The sequence below is a fragment of the Canis aureus genome, chromosome 18 (assembly GCF_053574225.1).
Source record: "Canis aureus isolate CA01 chromosome 18, VMU_Caureus_v.1.0, whole genome shotgun sequence".
Taxonomy (NCBI): Eukaryota; Metazoa; Chordata; class Mammalia; order Carnivora; family Canidae; genus Canis; species Canis aureus.
Window position 1 is genome coordinate 41,062,849 of NC_135628.1, and position 22,070 is coordinate 41,084,918.

Sequence of the window (22,070 nt, forward strand, 5' to 3'; positions counted from 1 at the left end):
AACATTTATTTAAGACAAAAGTAATAAATGTACAAGTATATCTTACTAATCCTTAAAATTACATTTGTTCTACAATCACTGTAAAGAGTTGAATATAAAATATTTATGCATCATTATATTAACTAAATCCAAGCAAACCACCAGCCTGAGCTGTCCTCTGGCTACAAGTGCCATCTTGTTAAATGTGGGGAAAGAATCATAAGCCTCCTTCCTACGGCTACAGTTTATAAGCAGAGATTAGATTACTTCAACCAAAGGGTGTCCATTTCATCTGTTTGATGTTGATTTACCCCAGTTAGGATTAAATTGAGAGTTGTCATAGATACAAAATAATATTACTCAAATTAAAAAGTGTCTTTGGGACCCCTGAAACCGTCATTTCAGACAGTGTGATGTCATTCACAGAACACAGAATTTGAGCAGATTGATATCAGAGCTGTACCACTTACTATGTGACCACAGGCAAATTATTTAACCTCTCTAAGCCTCAGTGTTCTTTCTGTAAACATGAAGATCACAACTCTGGATTGTAATGAGGGATAAACATACTAATAATCAAAAAGTGCCCAGCACAAGGTAGAAACTTAATAAGTATTAATCTTCTTCTTAAAGAAAACATATTACAATAATCCTAGGTAACTGTACATTTCTACAAAACTGAAGTGAATTAGCAATGTTGTCCCTTGTGTACTAGTGCTTTTATTAGACACTCATCTAAATTACATTTTCTCTTCCCTCAGTAATAAATTATTTATCTCAAATTATTAACCACAGAACACAGAGATAACACAACTTTAGAGTGTAATTTCATAAATTCAAATTATCTGAGTCCTTATAATGACCATATTTATATTTCTGCACCAAAATGAAAAAGAAAACTGAATACATTCCTACCTGACAGACTCTATGAATTCCAAAGTCTCCTTTGATCCAAAAGTATGAGAAATGCCCGTACCCTGTCTGAAATAGGTATGCAGCAACTAGAACCCGGATATGCATATACACAGGCAAAAACTGTTGACAAAAATAAATAGGTAAAATATGTTGACACTAACTATACTTTGAGTTGTCATAACCAATACATTTAATCAAGACAATGGTCATTGTTACTTGTTGGCATGAGGTCAATAAAAAGATTTATTTTCAAAACTTAGGCAGCATAGCAAGAGTTAAAAAAAATGTAGACTTTGGAATCAGACCTCATTCAAATTTTGGTTCTGCCACTTACTAGCTAACTAAGTCTGAGTTTTCTAAACTGCAAAATAAAGTTCTTATGAGGAATGCAGGAGTTAATAAATGTGAAACACTGTACATTTCCTCCACTAAGAATTAATATATGATATCATAATTATTAGTCACCAGATATGCTGAATACAAGGTAACTGCAGATTTCACATTTTCCCAATCAGAAGATGAAAAACATAACAAAAATCCCACATTTTTGGCCCCCTCAAATACACATTCTAGATTTGTAAATTGTCATATAACTACTTACAATATATAGTTATTTAGCAAAAATATATATAGTAAAAACATATGCAAACATAGCTTAGGAATATTATTTTCCTCCCACTTTTGATTTATAAAACAATTTTTTTATAAAACAATTTTATCCTACTCTCCCACATCAATGTTACATCGTGACCAAACCCTGAGAATCATTTACAATGGTTTTCCAGAGCATCCTAGCTTCACTCCAAAGTTAAATGAAATGTAACACATTTCTGATCCACATTTTATGGGAATCACTGGAAAACTGCCTCATTTATAAGTCCTAATTTTCATAACCCTGAACACTGCCATTCACTCTGTCCATCAGCCATTGGTCCATTACATGTATATTCACGATCTCCACAACACAACTTGTGCCCTGTTTTTTAAAATGATCTTTAAAAGCCTTATTCAGTGAAGTCCAACCCTTGCAATTATAAAACCATTCTTTCAGGGATAATTACTAAATCTATATAAAAATTTTTTTGGCTTCTATTTTATAGACTCATCTGATCACCTCTGTAATTATCCAGGACTGACACTGCTTATGGCTACTTCAGGTTAATGTGTCTTTCCCAAGTGATACTTTGCAGGAAAAAAACAATCAAGTAGACACCCTAAATAGATTTTATAAGTTCTTGAATGTATGCATCTTTTGTATATATCCTTGCATGCACCCTTGAACACATCTTTTCCTTTTCTGAGAAGGTAAAAACCCCTGAATTTATAATAGATTATAAATCCTTCAATACTGCCTCCACTCTAGTTAAACTGTTAAGATTCTCTGTCTCCTAAATTGGTCCTTCCTGTGCCTCCTTGTCACATTTCCTTTGTTTATCTGTTTATTCTACCCCGGAATGTTGTTCTTGAGACCATATTTTGCTTATTCAAATCCTGTTCTTCTTTAGAGCACTGTTCAAAATTTCCTGTCTTTACTCTCAGATGAAAGTAATTTTTCCCTCTTTGATATTCTTAAAGCATGGACAATCTATCATAGTTTTTATTTATTATATAAATATTTTTATTTATTGCCCTTCATCATTAGTTCTTTTTAAATGTCTTATTAAATCAGAAATTTTCAATGAAGGTGTAACATACTAGAATCACAGTGATGATGAAGGTAGGATACGTCATATTAACCTCAGGATTTATCAAATCTAAGCCTCTTAACTTACTCTTGAAAACACTCTAAAATATTCCCTTCAAGTACCTAAACGCTTTTTTTTTTAGAGTGTGGGGAAAGGTGGAGCACTGGGAGAGGGCGAGAAAGAATCTCCAGCAGGTTCCACACCCCACTGAGGACCCTGACACAGGGCTTGATCTCATAACCCTGAGACCATGACCTGAGCCAAAATCAAGAGCTGGATGTTTAACTGACTGAGCCACTGAGGTGCCCCCTTGAATACTTTTTAATAGCAGAAAACATACAAATTCCCAAGGCATTCCATTCCATTTTCAGATGATCATTCACTATCATAAAGTTCCTTTTCAAGAAAAGTTGAGAAGTTTAACTCTGCCTAAAAGCTACCAACTTCAGCTTTCAAGGACAGTGATATGCAATCAAAATAAAATGAGATCCACATAGTACATTTTTAATATGGCTACCAGAATATTTAAAAAGCTAAAAGAATCAAGTGAAACTAATTTTAATTAATATAACATTATTTAACTGAATATATCCAAAATATTATCATTTCAACATGTAATAAGCATGTAGTAAAATATTTTATATTTTTTACACTAATTTTTTGAACTTAGTATGCATTTACCACAATGAATCATATTTAACTGGTATGTCTTTCATCTCAATCCCAACCAGCACATCTCAATTCCAACCAGCTATATTTCAAGTGCTCAACAGCCACATGGAGCTAGCGGCTTCCAAAATGAGGAGTCTAACTCTAGAGTCATTTGTACACACTTATCACTCTTTTATCTGATTGTTCCACAAGTATTTGACAGCTGTCAAACCTAGGCTAACTATTCCCAGTTACATTAACCATGTCCATAAAACATGCTTTGAAATCCCTTCAAGACTGGGGCTGGACCTACAGAGTTAAGACCTGGTTATTACATTTAAATAGAAAATACTATTCATTTAAATTAAACACTATCATAATAATCTGCCAAGTACCTGCCAATGTTGCATTATTACATGTAATACTTCTTCCAAGTTTTTATTTTAACATAATTTAAACCCACAGAAAAGTTGCAAGAATACTACAATGGACACCCATATACCATGCTGATCCATTTTAAAGAATGTGGCAGACTACATGACATCATTCCTAAATATTTTAGCAAGTGTCTTCTAAGAATAGTTTCTTATATGACCATTATGACCATATTATCATTATCATCCCCCAGATATAATATGAAATAACAGAATCTATTGTACAATCTGTATTCAAATATCCCTGATTGTCCCAGTAACATCCTTTATGGTTTAAAAAAATTTTTTTTAGTAATTGTTTTAAAGATTTTATTTATTTATTCATGAGAGACACAGAGAGAGAGGCAGAGACACAGAGAGAGAGGCAGAGACACAGGCAGAGGGCAAAGCAGGCTCCCTCTGGGGAGCCCAATGCAGGATTTGGTCTAAGCCAAAGGCAGACGCTCAACCACTGAGCCACCCAGGTGCCCCTTTTACAACAATCTTGAATCAAAGATCATACATTGCACTTAGCTGTCATTCCTCTTTAGTCTCCTTTCATCCAAATTATTTTTCTTTTTATCTTTCATGAGTCAAGTATTACAACAAAACTTTAGTATTAAAATATATTTGGAATTCCAACTGAAATTATAATAGCTAGATGCTTCTGATTCTGGTCTTTTTCTAGTCCCACAAATTTTCCCTCAAGATCTTTTATTCAGATTGTTTTATGAAAGTTGCTTAAAAACTCCCAAAGGAGGGGATCCCTGGGTGGCTCAGCGGTTTGGCGCCTGTTTTCGGCCCAGGGCGTGATCCTGGAGACCCGGGATCGAGTCCCACATCAGGCTCCTTGCATGGAGCCTGCTTCTCCCTCTGCCTGTATCTCTGCCTCTCTGTGTCTCTTATGAATAAATAAATAAAATCTTAAAAAAAAAAAAAAAAACTCCCAAAGGGAAAAAAAAAACCCCACAGTAGAACACAAAATCATCTACTGCATAAACCCAACTCACTGTACTCTCCATATTAAATTCACAGTACTTTATCCATATTTTCTATAAATTATGTTTTAAAGTAATGTTTATACCAACAACTGCAATCTGCCAGACCATCCAGATTATTTTAATAATTCTCTGTAATTTTTTATAGTTTCTATTTTGGTATAGAAACATGGCACAACTAAAGTTTAACATATTTCACTCAAAATAAAAAACATTAAGATTAGATAATTAAAATAACCATGGCAGTTAAAATGTTTTTAATGAGGGTAATCCTTCAAATATCCAAGAATCAAGTCCCAAAAAACGTTATAACCCATTCTTATAATGCTTTGCCAATGTAGATACAGGTAATTTTTTTTTTTTTGATACAGGTAATTTTTAACCACAAAATCCTATTATATAAAAGAACAGGAATATGTTAATTAATCATAACAAATGATCTGTTAATGAAAAGTATGTCCTTCCAGAACAGGGATTTTTTTTTTAAATTGCAATTTAGGATATACTGGGATGTAGTCTAAGATATATTAGAATTAGAATGCTAGCTTAGCAAATGATTATAATAGAATGCCAAATTGCCTTCATCTTTTTATGATCCGAATTCTTTCTGGAACCAGTGAATTGAGGAACTTAATCTGCCATTAATTCTTTCTATCTGATTTTTTTAATAGGAGTATCACCCTTTAATATGTCAGCAATTAATTATGTCTCTAAGTGGCATTTTCTTAAAACAAAGCCATTTTTCCCTCTCAAATTAATCTAATCTTTATTCATATGTCAGAGAGATTTCTAGGATTCAATATTCATCTCTACTTACTTTTTAGAGAATCTGACAAATATATCCTCCAAATTCTGAACTGGGCTCATAAACTAAGTCTTACTTACTATCCTCATCTCTCCTTGCCTTGGATCTCTTCTATTCTCTGGGATCTTTTGTAACCACCTGAATGCACAAGGTCCCCTTCAGCTGCAGCATTACGAGAATTTCATTGCTGCCACATATATATGTATCATAGCCATATAATTTCCGTATAAATTATAAATTATACTTCATTCTTTTATCTGCTGCCCTTCAAACAAACCATCCATAAAATCACTGACAATTTTTGGAAATGATTAAAAGACTCAATGAAGAATAATACTATTTTCAAATTGTTAGAGATACCTGTTAAAGAAAAATTGTTAGAGAAAAAAACCTTAACTGCTGCTATGGAAATTTCAAAATATTTCTGTCTGGACAATACTTCCCTCCTATCTCAATTTATCATTGATTCAAATATTATTTACAGATGTGTGCCTTATGTAAGCAAAGGCAATAAAAAAACAGGTAGTTCCATAATTATGAATGAGTTTCTTAAATTTTTAAAACATGTTTTATAGAAATTAGTTTGTATCTTCACTGTAAAGCTTGCATGAAAAGCGGTTATTAGATACCTAAGTTCACCCTCAAAAGCTGACCTTAACTGCAATGTACCTGGAATATTACAACTGGGGATACATTTTTTCTACCCCTGACAAATCCAAGGTATTCTGAGACCATGAGAATTCCGACTTTTAATTCCTGGGAGAAGGAAAAAATGATTTTGTCCATGTACCGAAGGCAATAGATGAGCAAAGAAATGGTCCTCCAGTTCATGGAGGAGGTAATACTTAGGAAAGAGGGCACATGGGTGGTACAATGGTCAATCCATTAGCACCGGAGTTCTGTAAATACTGAGGCAAGAGAAGGTCTAAGGTTTTAAACTATAAAGGAGTAAAAATAGTTGGCCAAACGTCCTAAAATGCAAGTAAGAACAGAATGTAAATATAATCATCTATTTTGATTTCTTTTGATAGTAACTTGCCTATTTGAAATCCTTTGCATCTATATAGTTTTTTCCTGAGTTTACATTAGCTGTCCTACAGGGTGGCATGAAATAATACCTAAGAGTATTAATAAGAGTATTATTTCTCTTAGGTTATCAGCTGTTTCTATAAATTAAAATTAAGGCAAGGTATGACAAATAAATTATTGCCTTAAAACTATATATTCTCAAAGAGTCAGGTGGTAGGAGAAGAATGGTTAAGGAATAAAGACTGGGTGGGAAATAAAATGGTTCTCTAAATGGTGGAGAATATAAAACACAAAAGAGGTGATGCCCTGAAAGCCCTGAAAGCAACAGTAAAGTCCCACCATTTCCTATGATTTCTGAACTTAAATTCAAAATACTTACTGTACTTGCTCCAGAGATATGATAAATCAGAATCACAAGTTGCATCCAGCCTTTCCATTCATCTGTTTGTTCTCTATTTAACACTTTAGTCTGTGGAAAGAACCAAAGTCTGTTTTAAAATTCATTATAAAAAAAATTCATTATAAAGCTATTATTAAGTAAATTTTTCTTATAGGATATAAAGCTAATGCTTCTGTCAAAAGAACCTTGGGGGGAAAAACAAAGATTGGCATTTGATTTGATAAAAGATATAATAAAGCTATTTAAGATATAACATGAATTTGAAAATTAATATAAATTAAGAGAGATTTTTTTTAAGTTTCTTTTCTTTTTCTTTTTTTAAATGTTTATTTATTTATGATAGTCACAGAGAGAGAGAGGCAGAGGCACAGGCAGAGGGAGAAGCAGGCTCCATGCACCGGGAGCCCGACGTGGGACTCGATCCCGGGTCTCCAGGATCGTGCCCTGGGCCAAAGGCAGGCGCCAAACCGCTGCGCCACCCAGGGATCCCCTAAGAGAGATTTTAAATATTTAAGTTGCTACCTATGGTTTTATATTAAGAGTACATTTAAACTATGACAGATATGTTTGTAAAGCTAAAAAATGGCATTTTATAATTAAAAAAAAATCTTAGAGTTTCAATTAGAAAAGACCTTACAGTTCTCTTACACTTTATTGTGAAAAAAGGGTCTATTATTATAGTTTATTTTCCCAAGGATATTCTCACTGGAGATGAAAAAACTGATTAGTCATCCTCATATAAGAGTTATTTCTTACAGTAGAGTTTATGAATTCAAATAAATCATGCCTTATAAAGAAGTTACACTAACACTGTGAGCAATTAACAGTAATTCTAAAATAGTAAATTCAGAATATTGTAAGCAGTGCCCACATTATTATGTACATTCGAATTTGTATATATACAATCTCTGGCTGTTTAAATATACAAATACAAAATTTGCAATATAGGCATTTTTTAATTATGTTTTCACTTATTTTTTTAACCTTATATAGATAATAATATCTCATTTTTGCAGACCATTATAAAATCGGAAGTACCTCCACTTTCTCCATCCTTAAACAGACAAATAACACTAAGTTATGACATCTTTTCACAGATCATTATTTATCAACTTTCAATTATCTTCACGTGACTCTGAACTTTTTCCAAGCTGTTTCAAAAAGGCAACTGTTAAGAGTCCACCAGGCAAAGTACAACTACAATATCCCTTTGTCTTCTATATACATATTTGAATATTTTGGCATGAAAAATGATATTATTTATTTAATCCAGAGTTTATAGTGAGATATAAAGGATAACATGAGCTAAAAAGGAAATGACTCTTACCTCCTTAGTATTTTCATTGTAAAATACTCCCAAAACCAAGATGTAGATAATTGGAATAAAGAAAGTTGAATGTGTATAAAATTTGTTTTCCTTCATAAATAGATTCGCACGGTCACACATATAGAAATAAGCCATTATCAGGCCAAGTTTGCAGAAAGACTGTAAAAGTATTTCTAATGGAGACACAGGGGTATTGATAATATTTTTCTTTTCCTCTCCACTTTCCAAATCAGTACATGGCTTATTCTTCCGGTGAGCATTACGATGGATTACATAAAAAATTAAATATCCGATAATAGATAAAGTGAAAAAACAAGCAGCTAGCTTCTGGATGAGAGTAAGAGGAGGCCGAGGCTGACAACAGGAACCATCTACAGGCTTCAAAATCTTATTGCAATACACGTTCATAAGAATCATTGCACTCTGTGAACAAATCAAGTTATTTGGTTATTATCTTGTCAGTAATATATCTTGCATTAGATTTTCTCTTGTGAATACTACTGACTTTTCAGCACTGAAACCAAAATGCCTTTGTACTTTTTTGCTACCATTTCCCAAACACTCATGCAAATAATGATATTCCTTCAAGCTGTAATAGCCAGTTCAGGGTTTTTCAAACTTCCTGGACTATGATCCAAAATGAACGATTCATTTTGTAATGTGACCCAGAACACATATACAGCAAACAATATCTACCCTTACTATTTGGAATGCACACTAACAATTTTCTATTCTATTCTTTAAAAAAAATACTGATTTCATGGTTGCTAATGGGCCATGACCTTTGGTGAAAAAAATACGGACAGATGTCAAAGCCCAAAGAATTCTAATTAGCAGACTTTCAACACAGAAGATACCAAGGATACTTAAGATAGAGTCCTAGTCTTTAGGTATTTTAAAAAAAAAAAGATGTAAAATTATGTCTGCCAAAAAAATCACTAATTCTTAGCTAACAATATTTGTGATTCGCTTTTCATTTGGTTTACAGTTTATGGACCACTTACGGGTCTAAAGTTTTAAGATTTCCAATGTCAAATAAAATGTGGACTCTTCAACATGGTTTCAGTATAATAAAAATCTTCTAGACAAGCTGCCAAGATTGTCTAGTTGAAGATTCAGTCAAATCTAGTTTTATAAAAATTTTATAGTTTAGGGAATTTTGGAACTCTAAAATGATTACTTAAGCCTAAGCATTCAAAATACTCAACTATTTAGAAAATCTCATCCTTTTAGCCCTGTGACTTCAGGAAGTTCTGTATCTGGCACTCTTGAAGATACTAGCCTACAAACTCCAACCTAGCTTCTTAAACAGTTCCGGGGGGTGTCCAAAAAGCCCCTTAAAGCATATGGAGAACCATGTGTGTGTTTATGCAAACATGCATTTTTCTACATGTCAGGAACAGAATCATTGCCTTTTACTGAATATTTATAGAGGTTATGTGCTCTTCAAAAAGATTAAGAATCACTGCTTTATAAGAAAACATTAACTACATACTATCTATTCTACTGTGTGTGAAAAGTTACAACTATGCAGTTCTCTTTATTTAACCTAAAATCCCTTTCCATCCATCTATCTGGATTTGTGCAGTAACTACTACATACCTTGAATAATACTTAGGGTATAAGGACTATAAGGAAATAATAAAAATGATCCTACATATGTTAAAAATGTGCTCTTCACAGAAGCTTAATGTTATAAATTTAAGGTTTAAGGCAAAGAGAACATAAAGTAATAGTTTTTAAACATGAGTGTGCTGAGAACGTATAAGCTTCTTAGGAGATAAGGTATATTAATAGTGATTAGCACTCAATAAATGAAGCTTCATTTCCTCCCTTCCATAACCTCTTTCCCTCTTTTATATTCAGCGAGGAGATGGAAAGCAAAATTATTTATAGATATATGCTTAGACAGAATAACTACAAGTAATTAAGACTGGAATAAAATAAATTATTTGTTAACCATATTATAGTGATGTATAGCTATAACCAATAAGATATTATAGTTTCTATATTCTGACAAATACAAGAATTCTTACAGTTTCTCTGCTTGATTCAGGGAGATGTAAGCCATCCAAAGATTCCATGATGGTTTCTTGAGCAATTAATTTGGAAACACTAAACATCTTAACATTTGATTTAGAATTTCTGGTGCTACTATTCAAAATACTGACTGCAGCTTCATTGTAGGCATCTATCTTCTCGTTAGTGATCATTTTCCTATTTTCACTTAATAGATCTTCATAAACAGGATCTGCACATGAAACACATATTTTTTAAAACACATTTAAAAAGTCCCTATCAGTAGAAATTGCGATCATGCAAGTTAGTTGATTGCATTTCATATTTTGTTGTTACGGTTCCAATGCTTTCAATCAGTATCTCCTTCAAATTTAAAGAAATTTTATCCCTTTTTTTCCTCTTACATACACAGCTTTAAGGAAACATTTTTATGTCCTAGTATGTATTAAGAGTTTAAAATTTGGGGATATTGAGTTCTACTGGGCAATGGGAATTTAAAACTGGATTGGGGAAGAATGCCTAATTAAGAGTAGCAGTCAATCTTTTCTTTTCTACTGTCACTGCTTTCTTGACATAGTTAGGAAGTAATATTATTGAGGATCAAGGTCCCTTATCACTTACCATAAATAATTTAGTTTTTTCTCATTTTAGTAAGAAAAAGGTTAACAATGAGTCTGTAAATAATATACGGAACAGATTATCACCACTCTGTTGTTCCATTCAACTTGACATTCAATTTGGAAATAATCATAAGAATTTCTAACAAGCAGGTTGAGTTGCTAAAATATCCAAGGCGATATCATATTATGCTAGGCATTAAATAATGGACATTTAATAAACTCCTGAAATGACTTGATCTAATGTCAACTTTCTCTTAAAGAATTTCATTACCAAGTATAAGCTAGATGGTATGATAGAAATATATTGTTAATTCCAAAGTACATTTACTTCCAATAGGTCTACTGTTATGAAACAGACTTAATAATTTTATATTTCCCCAATTACAATAAATATATTTTGTAAGAAATAAAAAGAAAAAAGAGCTAAACATCTCATTTGCCTTTGAGAACTTATTCTCTTTGTTATATTCTGCAGCCTTTTTGTATGCAGAGGCTCCTTAAGGGATTTTTTTTTTTTTAAGATTTTATTTATATATTCATGAGAGACACACAGAGAGAGGCAGAGACATAGGCAGAGAGAGAAGCAGGCTCCTCACAGGAAGCCTGAGGTGGGACTTGATCCTGGACCCTGGGATCATGCCCTGAGCCAAATGCAGACGCTCAACCACTGAGCCACCCAGGCGTCCCGACCTTGAGGGATATTCTTATTTATTATTTATTTTTATTTATTTTATTTATTAGTCTGTCCACTCCTAAAGTTCAAAAAAGGAAAGCAAATAACTCAAATTTATTCTAATTTTACAAACCGTATTTCAAGATTTATTTTCATAAAGGAGTAATTTTGCTTCTTGAAACAGGAAACAATAAAAACTCATCCCTCAGAATATATACAAAATGACATTTGTTCATTACTCATTCCTTACCTTGTAAGACCCAATAAACATCACTAGTCTTTGCCAGTTTTTCTAAAAGTGGGGCTATGGAGGTAATGTTCATTTTATATTGGGAAAGCGCTTCGTTGCTACCATTGTGAATCTTGATAGACCACTAAGAAGTAAAAATTAGGCATTAATTCAGTATTTATCACAGAAAAATTATAATTTGCTCTATTGTAGCAGACGTTATTATTTTAAGATAATTCCCATTTTTATTCAACATTAGAATAAAAATTAGTCAAATTATTTCATGAAATCTATGAAGGCAATTAGAAAAAGCTAATGTAAAATTAGACACTCAATGTATAACATTGAGTTAAAAGAATGTAATTTTAGATATAAAATAATATTGACATTTAACACCAAGTTTACGAAGTTCACTCAGATTTCTTCATGAAAATTCATCAGCCTCATTAATTATAATAGAAATGGGAATTGAAATATAAGTACAATCAAGAATTCTATTTAACATAAGTTAACTGTTTCTTAGCATGTCCTTAAGTATGAAACAAAAATCATTATGTAAGAATACAGATAATAACTTACTGTGGCAGCTCCTGCTACAATCACATGGGGTTTTGCAACAGAATCCTAAATAAAGAAAAATCTTTATAATAGTGTTCTATCCAGTTAAGGGAATTAATATAAGTGACATGACTTACTTTTTGCCTTAAATTTAAGTTTTTTCTTCTAAATGCATTTTAATTTTATAGAGTTTCTTACTGGATTCTTGTTATAACTAGATGGAACATCCAGTACCTAAAGCCTTATATGGTTATGTGGTTAACAGGATGCCATGAAGCTGGTATGTTTAATTCTTTGATGTTCTTAAAAAAAAAGAAAAAAAAAAGAAAACACATCACTAAAATCTAATATGGCCTAATATTGTTCTGAATTCTGAGTAAACTGTTTAGAGTAAAGCTCAAGCATATTATTTCAGTAAATTAAAAAATATTCAGGGAAACCTAGAGGGTACATGGTATAAATGTTAAATAAAATACAAAGAATGTCATCTTTGAGAAAGCAAAATCCAGTATTATTATAGACTACACTGTCCAAACAAAACAAAACAAAATGAAACAAAAAAAACCCCAGAGGAAATTTGGTAGAAATCCTCACCAAATGCAAATTGTACTATTACTAATACCACCAAATATATAGTACTTAGTAATTTATTAAATTATCTTAAATTAGCTCATTTTAATATAGATTCTTGCCACTTGTGACACAGGCAAGAAGATATTATACATCCTTATAAAATTAAGCATACAGACTCAGAAAAGTTTATAGGGTATTGCTGAGGCCTGTTTCGGGACAAAGCCAGAACTTAAGCCTTATGACCCCTGAAGTGTACTTTCCACAACATCAAAGACCTGATATTATAATCATGTCCATAAGGAACAATTAAAAATAAGCAAGAAATCTGATTAGGAAAAAATCTGACTCATCTATAAAAATGACAGATATTGTCTCATTATAAAAGTAATACGTGCTAGTATAGAAGATTATGAAAGTGAAGAAAAAGAATAACAATAATTTCCTTCATAGATATTCTCATTTTCAGTCTAGCATGCTTCATTTTACACTGTTATTTTAGTGAAACTTTTTCTTCATCTCTAGGTGGCACCTTTTCTCATTCTTCACACTGGTTATCCCAAGACTTATTTCCCTTCTATAGGTCCCTCTTGTCTTCCTTCTCACTTTCAATATAACCTTTAATTCTCAAACTTCATAGAGAAAACAGAGTTTACATGGCTTGTGTGCTCTAGCCTTCCTTCTTCCATCTTTACCACCTCATCCAGCCTATCTTCCTTAAATCACAGAGTCAAGAACTATCTCCCTACTCCTCTTAGTAGCTAATCCTTACTCTGTGTTTCTGCTGCCTCACTCTACATCCAGGGCTATACCCATGAATAACTGATCTCCAACTCTCATTAATCTTGTCTTCATGCTCTAGCCTCCTTCCTTACCCCATCTATAAAATGTTAAATCATCTTTATCCTCAAAAAAGTGTTCCTTCGATCCTGCCTCACTCTCAAATCCTTCCCTCTCACACTGTTAGCCAACAGGTTACCTGGAAGAGCATTTTGCCCTCGCTATGATAATTTCCTTTATCTTTCACTTATCCCTCAATTGATTGTGTTTGGATTTGGGGCTTCACGTTCCCATGAAGGAACTCTGGATCCCCCACACTGTTAGCTTAATTCTACCCTGTCTAGTTCCTAAAGTGATACTTCTGATTGTCTACTTTTTAAAGACACTTTCCTCCTCTGTGTGCTACATTAGTTATTCTCCTGCTTTTCCTCTTCCCCCTTTTGCTGCCCCTTCTCAAGTTTTTTTTTTATTGTTCCATTACTGAGCCTTCTTCTCTTAGTCTCTAAACTCTTTGCCTGTTCAATATCTTCTATTCCAGTAACTTCACATATCACTTCACACCATACCCAGATTCTCCAAATCCCACCTGAGAGGCCCTGACTTCTTCATGACTACTACTCATCTACAGAATTAAGTCTAAATTGTTGGTTTCTTCACAGTTTAGCCTAATTTTCCACGACTACCCCACTATATGTTATCATTCTCTTTTTAAACCTTTCAGAGGTTCTCATTACCCTCAAGATAAATTCAATCCAATATTCTTACTTTTAGTAAATAAACTGCGATGTATTTAGAAGTAACATAAAAATGGATGGATAGATGGATGGATGGATGGATGGATAGATAGATAGATAGAGCAAATCTGTACCATACCAAAGAGAGCTTAGGATACTATTCATAATCTAGTATCTGCTTACCTCACCTCTTATCAACTCTCTCCCCAAATGAGGCACATGGAGTTAACAGCCAAAACCAAACATAATTAAAGAAGCACTTTGAATTCAAGCTCCAGCCACACTAAAACTGCTGGTAAGATTCCCTGAATGGGCTATGCTCTATCTTCAGTATCTTTGCATATGCTATTTCCTGTGCATGAAACAACCCTCCTTTCTCATACCAGGCCCTCACCCTTAAGATCACTTTATCTCAAAACTAGTTTTGAAAACTTACAGTTAGTGTCTACTCTCTAATCTTGCTATACCACCCTATCCTTCCCCCCAATTTTGGTACTCGTCATCTTACTTTCTTAATTAATTAATCTGCTACTCATCTGGAAGTTCTTTGAGGAGAGGAACTCAATTAAGTTAACCAGAGTATCAGCAGTTTTTAGACTAGTACCTAGAAAATGGCAGGTGATTAATAAATATCTGTTGAATCACAGTAGAGTTGTCTAATTCAATGTTGTTTTTATGCCTGTAGGCTTCAATAATACTATTTCAGTTCATGAGTTTATCTTTTTAAGCCCACAGTTCTTCTGGAAATATTACCTCCTCTGTAAAGCTCTCTTAAACCATCACCTAACCAAGCCCCATGCTAGGTGCCTCTATCCATGGTGCTTTTATAGTCTTTTGTGCTCATTCTGTAGTTACTCTTCATATTACCATCTTATTATTCATCAGAAAGTCACTATCTACTAGATATTACAAATTTTTTGAGGTTTGAGACTGAGGTTAATTTCTAGCCACACTCCTAATACCCAGTATAAAGCTAGCAATATTACATAAAAATCATAAAAATATGGATCATTGTATCTCTGGATCTAGCAGCTTATTACGAAAACAGTCAAAAATAAATACATAACTACATGTATACATACTTACTCTTTATTTTTTTAAGATTTTATTTATTTATTGGGGGAGGGGGGAGCAGAGGAGAAGCAGGCTCCAAGCAGGGAGCCTGACGTGGGACTCAATCCCAGGTCTCCAGGATAGCGCCCTGAAGGTGGCGCTAAACCGCTGAGCCACCGGGGCTGCCCATATACTTACCCTTTAAATACATCAATCAACTATTCAATCTTAGGTAATGACACGGCCATCTCCCTAAATAAGTTGAATCTTTCCTTTCTCCTAATAGTCATATGGAATTTTACAACAGAAGCTAAGCTCCAAAAACTAGTTTTAGCAAATTATAAGAACCGAAAATCTGGATATGCAATATATCTCCAGGTAAGTAAATAATAAAGGTCTTCTGTGATTTTGCAGGACCTGTAAATTATGCTACACTGATGTTTATTTAACTGTGAATTTCTACTACCTTAATGGATACACTTTCAGGTCCAGCACAAATATAAAACATATGTTTAAATCATTTGAAATACACATGTAACATTATTCTACACTTCTGCAATGAACATAACAAAAACAAAATACAATTACGTGAGACTGCAATTTTCCAGAAAGTTGAATTCCAGAAGTTGTCTACATTGTTTTGTTTTTTGAAAACTTAAACACATTTTGTCAAAGAAACAAAATTAGAAATGTTGACTATAGAAGCTTATTTGGTGTATGAAGTGGTTGAGTACTAAACATGTAATGTGAAAAGAAGCAAAGAAAAATACCGTTGTGGCACAAGTATTTAAAAAAACAAAATAAACAAAATTGAATATTGTTTTATCCATCCTGAATGCAAACACCTCTAGGAAAGAATAGAGGTTTAATTAAAGGACAGACCAAGAGCTATATGGAGACTAATATGGAGATTCTAGAATAGACTTGTGAGGACTTAGGGGTTTTCAAGGTTAATAGCATGCTAGTCCTTATATCTAATTTATCTCCGAACATTACAAGCCAAAATACACCAGGCTTGACTTTTCGGTCCCAAATGTAATGAATAAAGGGAAGAAAACAGGCTATTTAACAACAAAAAAGGTTTCTTAAGAAGTTGGGCATGAGTCTGAAGGACAACATGGGAAAACACTCAAAATAATGTATGTTGTACTAGGAAGATGACTTGGGTTTGAATTAACTGGGCTACAGCAGTAACAGAAAATTCTGTCTGGAAAGCATGCTATAAACATAACTGCTGTAGGGTCAGAGTGGTGGCAGCAAAGGTACTGGATCAAAACTCCCTCTTCTCAGTAAAGTGACAGGTTCAATCCAGCACAATTCAGTCACTATTAAGAAGGTTGGCATAAAGTACAGAAGAGTGGGGCAGGTGAGTAAGTGAGAAAAACAATGCATGTTCATGAGCTTTTTAAGTTTGGTTGCTTAAAACCAGAAAGGCCTATATTTTCAAATACAGACCTCCGTCCACACTTTGATACACTGTTTCATGGAACCATTAACTTCTGGATGCCACAAAAAATCCTAAAAAAAGAAACATAAGAAAATCAAACGTCAAAGAAACTTCTATCTGCCATTCAAAATAAACACACACACACACACACACACAAATAAAAATAAACACAAAGCTCTGTCTTACAGAGGACCTAGAGCATATCACCACTTGTCTGCAACATCTCCACTCCTATCTCAGATACTTCTGCTTGTATCCTCTTCTGCTTTCCTCTAAATTACTCTCTGTAGTAATCTTTTAAAAATTTAAATCTGATCTTGCCACATTCTTGCTTAAATATTCAAGGACTTTCTATGGCCCTCAGAATAAATTCCAAAGTCCTTAACACTACTAAAGAGGTATAGGATCTGGCCTCTACCAAGACATTCTTCTGCCTTTTCTCCTGCCACTTTCTCCCTCACTCTAAGTACCCTCTTGGTTCTTGTTCAGCTCCTGGAATGTTCAATGTGCTTCTTTTTCTCCAGGACTTTGCACATGCTGTTCTGTCTACAATGCTCATAAAACTCTTCCACTGAGCCTAACTTGCTCCTGCTGACCCTTGAAGCTTCAGTTGAAATATTTCTTCCTCAAGGAGGAAACTATTTTTAATTCCTTGTTTTGTACATTCCTAATGCTCCACTTTTTCCTTTTTACCATCCTTATTCCACATTTAATGTATGTAGAGAACTATAATGACTCGCAAAATCCACTAGGTCTAGGACATATTTGTCTTGATCCCCACTGTATTCTGAGTATCTAGAAGTCACTGCAACTAGGAATTCAGAAAATTCACATGTATTCTCTTATGAATATTAATCCTGAACACCTACTAGTTTCAAATTAACATAAAGATTATTTTTTTTCTGGACTAAAAAAAATGAGACCAAATTCTCCGTTTTACTACACAAAACAGTGCAAACATTTATTCAATCATTTGAACTATTCTTACCTATTCTAAATACACTGAAATATATTTAGTATACACAAAGCATTAGCTGACCTACAAATAAATTAGCCAACGAATATAGTTCCAACACAACATTTAGCTTACTATTACATGAACTTACCACTTTAACTGATGCAATCTTGTCTTCAAAAGGAATGTTTCCATGCTGTCATTAAAAAAAGAGAGAACAGACAAATATTAATGTATAAATTAATTTTATGTCAATAATTCTCCCTTTAGCTGCTTTTGTTGATTTATTTATGCTCCACACCTCAATTGTCTACATTCAACCTGAAGGGAAAAAGACCTGCATAGAATACCAAAAAATAAGTGATACTACATTGTTAATATGTGATTTTTAATATCTAAGATATAGTTCAACGATAAAACCTCAACTTCAAACAAGCAGATATGTAAACATGCCTACAGAAATTATCTTTTTGCCAAGGTTCCCACACTCCACTTTAGTCCTAGTATCATTATCTATAGCAGGGATGGATTGCTCCTCTGCAATTCCTGAGTCCTGGTCCTCCTAACCCCTCACCCCCACCCCAACCTGGCCCTCACTATTAGACAGAAGCACATAACTAGTTCTGGCCAATGTTACATATTTAAATGTGATGTGGGTCACCTCCCACTTCCCAGGGCAATTTTCTAGTCTCTGGCTTCACCTAATGCCAGACTGCAGAAGGAGAATGTTCCAAATGATACAACTAGAAGATGGTATAAATTCCAACAAACAGGAATCCCTGAATGGCCACATAGAGCAAAGCCTCTTGCCAGTCCACCTACAACATGCAGCACTATGTGAGGAAAAAACTTGTTAAGATTGTAGAGTGGTTTGTTGCTGCAGCAACATCGAGTCCGTGCTCACCAGCATACTAGTTACCAGTCCTGTCTGAACAGGAGTGCACATATATATGCCTCTAGGTTATTTTGAGTTTCGCTTTGAAGCCGTACATATGTGGTCCAGCTGAAGGAAAAAACAAAGTTTGGAGACAACCTCTTGTAACCAAGTGTTCCATATAAAGAATAGAAATCCTTTCAGAGTTAAAAATCAAGGCTGGGGGGTGGGGGGTGGAGGTGGTCAAATAAAGAAGCTAATTCTCTTCCTAAAACCAAGGTTGAAATGTCTTCATTAATTTAACCAAACAGTATTTATATTTATATCTCTGAAACAAGCCTTGCTTTAATCAGCAGGCTAACTTTTAAGATTCAAGCATCATTTCCTAAAAGGACTCTTGGGACCAATACTACCTTAAGGTGTGTTCTATGGAAAAAGTTTCCTTTGGTCAAATAAATCTTGGAAATACTGGGTCAAACAAAATCACACATGTGTTTCTTCCTCCTATCCCATCCCAATCTCCTTAAGATTCTTCTTCAGAGAAATAATGCATCATGAACTTTTTGCTCCTTTTGCATAGCTCAGTTAATTCAACTCAATCTCTCTCTTTTCTTTTACCATTTTACTTATTTTTTTAAAGATTTTATTTATTTATTTATTCATTCATTCATTCATTCATTCATTCATTCATTCATTTATTCATTTGACAGAGCAGGGGAGAAGCAGGCAGAGGGAGAGCTAGAGGGAGAAGCAGGCTCCCCACTGAGCAGGAAGCCCAGTGCAGGGCTCCATCCCAGGACCCTGGATCATGACCTGAGCAAAAGGCAGACACTTAACCGACTGAGCCACCCAGACACTCTTTCTTTACACCATTTTAATGTAACATTTGATATATATAAAAGAATATGTCACATATGTAAGTCACAAAGCACAGTAAAAATAAATAAGTGCTCAAGTCCATGGCACAAATAAGAGCACTACCAACACAGTGACCTGTATGGACCTCTCCTTAATTCCTTGCTTCACCCAAAGGAAAAGCTACATTGAATTTTTTTTTATATTTTGTTTTCTCTTTTATTATATAGTTTCGTCACATGCATATGCATCCTTAAATGTTACATTGTTTCATGTAATTGGCTTTCTCCCCAACTTTCAATTTTGAAAAATGTCAAACTTAAAAAAAAAAGAAAAGAAAAATGTCAAACTTAGAGCAAAACTGACAAAATTATGAGCACCCCAACCACCCTTTATCAATTGTTTATGTTTTCTACACTAGTTTTTTTGTCTCTCTCTGCACAGACATACACAGTTTTTCCTTTACTGAACCATATGAAAGTAAGCTGCAGACATAACACTTCACCCTTAAACACACAAAGCAAGTATTTCCTAAGAACATAAACATTCTCTTACATAACTGCAATACTATAATCCCACCTAAGAAATGACATTAATAAAACATTAATCTAATATACAGTCTTTGTTCAAATTTCCCTCATTTCCTAATAACATCCTCCCCATAGGTCTTCTATTTTAATCTAGAATTCAATTAAAATCAGGTATTTAGTTATCAAGTCTTTTAATCTCTTATAATCTAGAATGCCTTCTGACCTTTTAAAAGTTTCCTACATCAATTTATTTTATTTATATATATAAAATATTGTATTTACTATTTTTGTAGACTCTAGGTCAGTTGATACAATGCACCAAATCTAGATTATAAACACTGAAAGTTACCTCTTGTATCTGTTTCTTAATAAATGAGTAATAATAAGTTTCCTTAATAATAGTTCTGTAGGTTCACAGGCTATAAAGGTTCACCCTCACATGAGAAGGTATTTTCTGAACTGTTTGTAACAATTTATACTCTTACCAATAGTTTGAGATACAGTCTTTAATAAATCTTGTCAGACTCCATATTTTTTGCCATTGTAAAATTTAATTTCTGTCACCGAACTAAGTCTATAATGGTATCTTACTACCATCTTCATTTAAATTTCCCAGATTACTAATGAACTTAAGCATCTTTCAGATTTATACTGGGATTTATGTTTCCTCTTCTGTGAAATGCCTGGTCATGCCTTTCCTCTCTTGTTTTCTATTGGGTTGTCTTTTTATTTTTTTATTTTATTAATTTGTGAGTCCTTTTATCTCTTGTATGTATCTTCTGGTTCATAGCTTGTCTTTTCTTCTGTAAGGTATCTTTTAATGAACAGATTATCTTACTCTTAAGATTAATGTATGTGAATTTATCCATCTTTTATTTTATGGTTAGCACTTTATGTAGGAAACTTTTCCCTACTTGAAGTAATGAAGATATTTCCCTGAGATTTTTTTTTGTTTTGCTTTGCTTTGTTTTGTTTTGCTAAAGGTTTAAAAATTTTAGCTTCCATATATAAGTCTAAATTTATCTAGAAACGATTTTACTTGATGTGAGATAAGGGGTTCCAATTTCACTTTTTTTTTGTCATGAGGGGTTCAGTCTCATGACCCTGAGCCAAAATCAAGAGCCAGACGCTTGAGCCACCCAAGTGCCCCACATGTTAATTTTAAAGCTATCATGTTCCATTGGTTTCTTTGTTTAGCTCTACCAATTGCATACTGTCTTAATTATGACAGAATTAAAATAAATCTTGATAATGGAAAATAAGTCTTTTTCACCTTGTTTTTTAGACCTGTTGTGGTTATTCTTGGTCTGCTGCCCTTCCACATAAATTTTAGAATCAACTGGTAAAATTCCATAACAAATCCTGCTGGGATTTTATTTGAATTACACCGAACCTATGGATCAATTTAGGAATAACTGACATCCTTACAATATAGATTCTTCCCATTCCAGAATATAGTGTATATCTCCCATTTAATTTTATCATTTTAAATGGTGCTTGCATAAAGTTTTATGGTTTTTCTACATACAGACCTTCCACACATTTGCTAGACTTATTCCTATGTACGCTATGGTTTTTGTTAACTATTCTACACAGTATTTTTTAAATGACTTTGAACTCTATATTCCTGGTGTGTAGATAAGCAACTCATTTTTAACAGCTTTATTGAGTTACTACAATTCATTTTTGTATGTTACATCTCAATAGATGCTATCTTGTTAAACTTTTTATTACATCTAGTAATTATCTATAGATTCTTTGGAGTTTTCTTTGTAGATAATTGCACCATATGAAATTCTGAGTCTGTATCCTTCCAGTCTTTACATCTTTATCTTTCCTTGGGTAAGGACCTCTAATACAATGTTGAATAGAAGCAACAATAGTGGACATCCTTGTCGTCTCTTTGAACTTAACATAAATATGTCTAACATTTCACCATTAGGAACATTTACTATAGGCTTCTAGAATTTG

The 22,070-nt window shown here is 33.5% G+C and overlaps 1 protein-coding gene across 7 annotated transcripts in view; it reads right to left on the reverse strand.

Annotated features, from left to right (window-relative positions):
• Positions 1–22,070, reverse strand: part of CASD1 (CAS1 domain sialic acid O acetyltransferase 1) — a 69,329-nt gene that overhangs the window by 14,215 nt on the left and 33,044 nt on the right. For all 7 annotated transcript variants that reach the window (XR_013356914.1, XM_077856876.1, XM_077856875.1 and 4 more), the window contains exons 4-11: positions 17,992–18,036; positions 16,894–16,956; positions 12,323–12,367; positions 11,765–11,888; positions 10,239–10,453; positions 8,203–8,625; positions 6,855–6,944; positions 895–1,014 (exon numbers count right to left, since the gene is read on the reverse strand). Coding sequence is in view for 6 of the 7 variants with exons in the window: in XM_077856876.1 (XP_077713002.1) it covers positions 895–1,014; positions 6,855–6,944; positions 8,203–8,625; positions 10,239–10,453; positions 11,765–11,888; positions 12,323–12,367; positions 16,894–16,956; positions 17,992–18,036 (1,125 nt within the window). In the remaining variant the exon portion in view is untranslated. The remainder of the gene's footprint in view (positions 1–894; positions 1,015–6,854; positions 6,945–8,202; positions 8,626–10,238; positions 10,454–11,764; positions 11,889–12,322; positions 12,368–16,893; positions 16,957–17,991; positions 18,037–22,070) is intronic.